General features: G+C 37.8%; 2 protein-coding genes across 3 annotated transcripts in view; one reads left to right on the top strand and one right to left on the bottom strand.

Moving 5' to 3' along the window:
- LOC125036674 (zinc finger protein 358-like) overlaps positions 1–1264 on the bottom strand; it is a 25852-nt gene extending 24588 nt beyond the window's left edge. For both annotated transcript variants that reach the window (XM_047629479.1, XM_047629480.1), the window contains exon 1: positions 780–1264. In XM_047629479.1, the coding sequence (XP_047485435.1) occupies positions 780–864 (85 nt within the window). In that variant the 5' untranslated portion in view covers positions 865–1264. The remainder of the gene's footprint in view (positions 1–779) is intronic.
- Positions 1265–1859: 595 nt separating this feature from the next.
- On the top strand, positions 1860–5693 carry LOC125036675. Its single transcript, XM_047629481.1, has 3 exons — positions 1860–2015; positions 3306–3509; positions 4090–5693. Exons 2-3 carry the CDS (start codon positions 3377–3379, stop codon positions 5259–5261), a joined length of 1305 nt encoding a protein of 434 aa, XP_047485437.1. The 5' UTR covers positions 1860–2015; positions 3306–3376; the 3' UTR covers positions 5262–5693.
- The last annotated feature ends 1807 nt before the right edge of the window (positions 5694–7500 follow it).

The raw sequence follows: 7500 nt of genomic DNA, 5'->3' as shown, positions 1-7500 counted from the left end.
GGGCATTCCATTCCCAACTGCTACTGTCATAAACCCACAAAACAGCAAGTTGAACCTATCTCCATACACTCCACACATCAAGCACCTGCTCCTGTTCTGCCTAAGTCCCCCCACAGACAGGCCTCCTTGATTCCCAGCACCAAGAAGGTTTGAAAAGGGCAGCAGCCAGGGAGGAGCTGCCTGCCACCCCAGCCCTAATGTGGCCTCCCAGCCAGCAGACAGGCCTGGGCACAGACACCAAGCCACAGAGAAAGAAAGAAAGGAATAAACTAACACACGACACAGAGCAGACTCACGGGGGGAACGAGGCAGCATCGACATCCAAGATTTGGGAAGGAGTATCCAAGGAGTATCCTGTGAACTGGGCAGGTCTAGGTGGCTGCTGAGGGGTGAACTAGGCTCCAGCCCCCAAGGTTATATCAACAAAAAAGTCTGCCTTCCCTCCGGAATCAATAAATTCTCTCCCATGGGAAGTATGTTCCATTCTCCATTAACTGGTTGAGGATTCCCTCCAGAGGGAAGCTTAGTGCCGGTGTGTGCAAGCAGATGCATCATGCACGGGACGAGGATTTACGGCCGTGATTGCCAGGGGAGTAAACAAAGACAGGACACGAGAAATCATGGAGGCATTAGAAAGGCTCCCGGCAGAGTCTTCCTCTCACCTTTTGTCCCGCAAAACAGCCCAGCCTCGCGTTCTCACGGTCAAAGATACAAATGTAGAGGAAGTTAGAGGGCGAAATACGAAGAAAACGACAGTATGAAGCGCTATAGACGCTTACCTTTGATGATTTCCTTGTAGAAATCGGAGGCTCCCTGGTGAACAAGGCTGTAGTAGAGACTGATGTACTTGGCGTCTCCAGACATGTGAAAAAATCATAGAAAAACTCGCACAGACTCACAACGGCCCCTCCCACAACACACATACAGCCTAATATCACTTCTTCTCGCCGCGTATTCCTTCAATATCGGCTCAGAATTCGCTTCATCAAGGCAGCAGTTTTTAATTCTTTTTTGTTACTTTTTTTGCGTTTTTATTTTTACCCTATGGATTTTATGACATCATTTGTTGTGAGGACTAAGCCCCACCCACGTCTGGCCCCGCGACCAATCAACGGCCGTCTTCCTCGCGATCAATTATACCGGGCCATTTTTATATATTTTTAACTAAATATATACATCCCAAGCTTTATTTCGGTTTTTAATTAATACCAGCGATTCGCTCGATTCTCGAACGATAAAATTCTGGTTAGGTTTCCAATAGGTCGCTGGGGCCATATTTATGCGAAACGAGGTTGATGCGTAATTTAATGAGGATAAAAATTTGTCTCGGGATTTTTGTATCTGCATCTATTGATTCCTCGGGTCCGCGTAGCTTTCGAATCTAAATGATTTTCCTTTTCTTTTATTCGGTAAAAGTGCACAATGTGATGCAATGTTGACCCTCATTTTTACTTTGGAAAATTTATGTCCTTTTTTTCATTCGTCTTGAGACTAAATACAGAATAAATTTTTAAAATTTCTTTGCTAATAAAGTACACTTCTTTGATAGATAGTATATCTTATATAGGGGTATATCTAAACCCTCTATATTTTTTATTCTAAATTAGAAAAATACCGATTTTTTTTACTCTTTTTCCAAGGTAAAACTACATTCCAAACCGCTGCACCGCCACAACACGTTGGATATTCCGCGAGAGGAAATAGTTCCCAAAACCTCCGCGAATTTTTTTATAGCGGAAAATCCCAAAACGCTATGCCAATGGCTGAAATCAAAATCTATGGACCTGACAAGCTCAGTATACATATTTTCTATGAGAAAGAGGCTTGGGAGCGCTGGGAAATAGGGAAATATTTACAAATCAGAACGTACTCTACCAATAGGAACCAGTTTCCCCCATGACGACGAAGAGACAACACGCACTTTTATCCCCCGAACTATCGTTGCCGATATGATCGCCTAACCTTTTCCGAAAGGCCCACGCGCCTCGTGCGCAGTACAACGCAATCATGATGGAGTGAGTATATTAATATTGTCCATGTACATTAGATCCTAAGAGAGTTAACAGAGTAGGAAAGGAGGAGAGGTTTCGTCATGTCAGAATCTCGCCTTCGGGCTACTGACCCCAGCTATCACCATGATTTTGCAATATTTCCGCCTCCTGAAAACAAACCAGTCAGATCCAAACTTTTAAACAATGCCCCTTTCAATAGTAACTCGATGTCGGACTCAGACTTGATGGAATGCAGGCTGGCAGAGTAAAAAAAAAAAACAAGAACATTTGTCATTGTCTTTCACATGCTAATCACGTGATGGAGGAGAGGCTCCTTATGTCAGGCGGGATTCGCGGAAACGAATCGTGCATGCATGAGGGGCTTCCTCGCCAGGCACTTGGCATTTTGCTTTTAAGATTATCTCATTACATGCAAACCTCAGAGGTTATGCAGTCATTACCTGTCGGGCTTTGTAATAGTTATTTTGGGATCATCTGGATGATATCTTTTAGATAAGATATAGTTCACTTCCTGTTTGACATCAGAGCTGAACATGTATCATGCAGGATACAAGTTTATGCCTATTGTATGTCCTATCTACTGTATAGCTCCTTGTGTTTGGAACTTTAAAGTCATTAAACATTCAGGATGTGGCTTTGTCTAGTTCACTTTCTAAACGTCACTTGAAAGTACGTATTAGTCATGACGTCCGAGGATGCTTGTCCAAGACTTCCTGTGGTGAATCACGCAGGATGCTATAGGAGATACCATGAGGTATTGAAAATGTACATTTTTTGTTGTTTTTTTTATTATTATTATTATTATTAATATTTTGTGTTCTCTAATCCTCATATAATCATGTAGATTTGTTTACTGAAAATAGCCAGAAAATATCTGATTAATTTTTATTCAGGTACATGTATGTGTGTGTATGTATGGATGTATACGTACACATACATACACACGCACACCCATTCACATACATACACATACAGTAATCCATACATCCATACATACATACAGTAATACACACATGCATACATATATATATATATATATATATATATATATATATATATATATACATATATATATATATATATACATATATATATATATATATATATATATATATATATATATATATATATATATATATATATATATACATATATATATATATACATATATATATGCACACACACACATACATACATACATACATACATACATACATACATTTATACCAGAAGTAGGGCTTACGATTCTTTGCTGATTATTAGCATAAGGCTTACTCTCTTTACTCTTCACAGGTTTTTACACACCTCTTTGGTGATATCACCAACAACCACTTTATCGAGAAGAGCCGAGAAATCTGACAGCCATGGAGTACAATGCAAACGGAATAGCCGAATGGCTATTTGAGGCTGAGCAGGATTTTACCTTCGGGGCCAAGGCAGCAACCTGCCTGCATCCTGCCACGATTCAAAATGCTGCAACATCCAGTTCTCCCTTTGGTTCGTGTATTTTATATTTCTCTCTCTTTTCTTTCTTAGATGGATTCAATACAAATATTTAGAATTTGGAAAGGTTCCTTGTAGTACTCTCAATCTGAGTTTGTTTCAATATTTAACGTGCTGTTATAACAGAGAGCTTTGGACATGATTATTTAGTATAAGATACAAAATAAAAGCCCTAATGTTGAACAGAATGTCTTCAAGTGATAGTTACAATTAAGCATATAATATTGATGGCTCTGTCAGAACTACTGCTTAATTTCATTATAAAGATAATTGTTTTTTCAGCACAGTTTTCAGTATCTAGCTTTGAGGAATAATGAACCTGTGAACCAAATATAGTAAATATTTTGACAAGCTCTTCCCTCTTCTTATAGTTGAGTGATGGTTAATAAGAGCATGACTTTATGATGAGGAAACTAGTGTAATGTGTAAAAGTTATAAGTTCCAGCAGTATTTATTTTTGTTCATATGCTTATATCAACGATTGAATGGATCAAGATTTGCATTAGATGTGCATGAATGCAAGAAAGAAAGAGGTTAGGGTGAGATATTAACAAAAGGTAAACTCAACTTGCAGAACTTCCAGACTGGATGGAGACCCGTGACAACTTGGGCCTCACCAACGATGGTCTTTTTGAAGATGTCATGCTGCCAAATAACTTTAAAGAGCTTCCCTCTACCACCACTCAAGTTCTGGCCTATGGCATGGAAGAGGAGGACTACAGCAATACCATCAAACCAGAAGACATGCTTGTCCCTCTGTCTGAACTACAGCCCCAAGAAAGTACCGCTCAGAGAATCTCAGTTCCAGTTTCTGAGCCACCCAAAATTACCATTAATGTGAAGAAGGTCATTGTACTACCTACATCAGCCATGAAGAACAAAACTGTCACAAACTTCAATATTCCTAAAGCTAGCAGTAATGTCCAGATGAACCCTGCTGTACCACCACAAAAGACCCAGCTTGCTCAGCCTGACAATCAAGACTCTAGTCTAGCTGAAGCTGATGATCTCCTTGATGAATGGATGAAAATAGTTGGGAATGAACCCCATTTGGAAGAGCTTGATTCATCAGTGGTAGAAGATTTCCAAGACTTGCTCTCTCAACTGGAAACCCCTGATTCTCAGCTAGATGCATCTGATGTCTCATCATGGGGATCAGAACCTGCTTCCCCTGTTTCCCTTCCATCGCCCGTACCATCCTGTGGAAGTGTCTCTCCAGCTCAGTCTAACAATGACGTATCCTTCCTTAACATTTACTCACCAAAATCTGAGAAGTCTGGAGCGGGGGCATCACCATATGCAGTTTCTGATGTTACATGGAGTCCAAGTGAAGCATCCTTTGGAGTTCCTCCATCACCTCTTACCATTGACAAGACTGCCCTGTCACCAGCTGATGCAACCCCCTTTGTTGAGGAAGATTGGAACAGATCAGAATTGCATTCATATTCACGTTCTCCCACCAAAAGGAAGTCACGTAAGGCGAGTGCTCGGGTAGCACCTTATCCAGAAAACAAACGTGAGCGTAAGAAGGAACAAAACAAGCAAGCAGCATTACGCTACAGGCAGAAAAAGAAACAGGAAGATGATGAAATAATGGTCCAAATAACTGCTGAAGAAGAAAGGCAGAAAGAGTTACAAGCAAAATACAAAAACTTGAAGCAGGAGTTGACATGTATGAAGAAGATTTTGAGGGAAGTCTTTATAGCTACAGGAGTTGTATCAGCTGATGCTTTCAAAAAGAAGTGAAAGGATCTCAGTACAAATTTCACAATAATGATTTTTTAGTAATTTGGCAGGATGGTGTATTGCTTGACATATAATAGATTCACAGGCAAGATGCTGTTTTGGCCCCTTTCTGTCCCCTAGGTTAAGATGGTGTCGGTTTGAATACATGGCGTGGAATGAATTGCATCCTTTGTGATGAAAGTTTTCAACTGGATGATAAGTGGAGGATACAGTAGATTCCACATCATGGTTCAACACAGTACGAGGAACAAGACAAAAGTTTTGATCTTCAATTATTTGTTTCAGATATTCAATGCATTAGGACTGGATAACTTTTGTCATGTTCTGGATTATAATTTTTTAATAGTATATTCAATTTTCATTAGTAGATGTAGGTAATCTTTTATTTTATGGTATTTGTAGTAAAATCAGTAGTAAATATATAACCACCAATTTGTTGTTTTGTTGTCTACCTTAGGAAGGAATTCATCTACAAAGCACTTTTAGTACACAAATGACTGGTTGTTTATTATGGGTATTGTCAGCCAAACATTATTGGTGTGATTTAGAGAGTTGTCAATGAAATGTCAATTACAGCAGACCGTTAAAAAGATATCACATTTTATGTGTATATACACAGTGACAAACCTCTTATAAAAACAAGTTAAAGTACTTTACCTAAGAGAATCTCGCATGCTTTCATAGATAATACCAAGTCAGCAACCCGGGAAGTAGACCAAACAAACACAACAAAATCATCGTCTGTGATATTTCTCCAATTGCTTATAGCCTCTATGTTGTTGTTATCAAAATCTATTGGTATTAGCAGTTTGTATATCACAGGTCCTGTGTAAGATGCAAGAAGACTGCAGAGAGAAGTACTACAAGACTTAAGTACATAATAGATTAAGATTAAATTCTTAATGCCACAAAGGTGTGCAGTCATACATCATACTGTACAATTCTATGTGAATAGTAGACAAAATTATATAGATGTAGATATAGACAGAGATGGTTAGTACTGTAAGTACTTTGATACCTAAAGATTCCCTCAAGTATTGATGAATATACTCATAAGTACTCCGATAGTAACCAAATAGAAACATCTATAAAGCAACCAGGGTTACCTCTAATAGTACATAGTAAAAAAATAGAACAGACTAGATGTACCATTAGCATGATAAAAAGTGCTATTGATAGTTTTGGAGCAATTACCTATCAGTTGCAGTTAATAATACTCATGGGTACATAAATGGGTATTGAAGAGAAAGTTTGTGTGTATGTGAGAGAGAGAGAGGTTAATAGAGGGGGAATAGAGATAGAGCAACATCCTAGTTGAAGGCCGGACTATTATGACTGAACTCGGATAATTGGAAACTCAAATGCATCTGGGAAATGAAATGTCAATGTCGTCTAAATTGGTCCTTTTATTTTTGTGAAATATTTTGTATTGCTTTCTTTTATCAACATATTTTTATTTTTTGTGATATGGTTTTGACCCCCCCCCCCCCCCCTGGATTTTTTTTTTTTTTTTTTTTTTCTTTTTTTTTTTTCCCATCTTCCACCTTCTCCATTAATTCTTTTATTACATATGCAACATTCTTTTTCTCTCTCTCTCTCTCTTTCTTTCTTTCTTTCTGTCTGTTTCTTTTTCTTTCTTTCTTTTTCTTTCTTTCTTTTTCTTTCTTTCTTTTTCTTTCTTTCTTTTTCTTTCTTTCTTTTTCTTTCTTTCTTTTTCTTTCTTTCTTTTTCTTTCTTTCTTTTTCTTTCTTTCTTTTTCTTTCTTTCTTTTTCTTTCTTTCTTTCTTTCTTTCTTTTTCTTTCTTTTTTCTTTCTTTCTTTCTTTCTTTCTTTCTTTCTTTCTTTCTTTCTTTCTCTTTCTTTCTTTCTTTCTTTCTTTCTTTCTTTCTTTCTTTCTTTCTTTCTTTCTTTCTTTCTTTCTTTCTTTCTTTCTTTCTTTCTTTCTTTCTTTCTTTCTTTCTTTCTTTCTTTCTTTCTTTCTTTCTTTCTTTCTTTCTTTCTTTCTTTCTTTCTTTCTTTCTTTCTTTCTTTCTTTCTCTCTCTCTTTCTCTCTCTCTTTCTCTCTTTCTCTCTTTCTCTCTTCTCTCTCTCTTTCTTTCTCTCTTTCTCTCTTTCTTTCTCTCTCTCTCTTTCTCTCTCTTTTCGTACTAATAATCGTATCCTTATTATACAGCTTTTATTCATGAAAATCCTGAATGAAAATCCCGTGGACATACATAGTACTGTAAACTGTGACTCC

Source organism: Penaeus chinensis, chromosome 21 (assembly GCF_019202785.1).
Source record: "Penaeus chinensis breed Huanghai No. 1 chromosome 21, ASM1920278v2, whole genome shotgun sequence".
NCBI lineage: Eukaryota > Metazoa > Arthropoda > Malacostraca > Decapoda > Penaeidae > Penaeus > Penaeus chinensis.
Note: the sequence above shows the minus strand (reverse complement) of the source record. Positions and strands in the feature narration are given on the sequence as shown.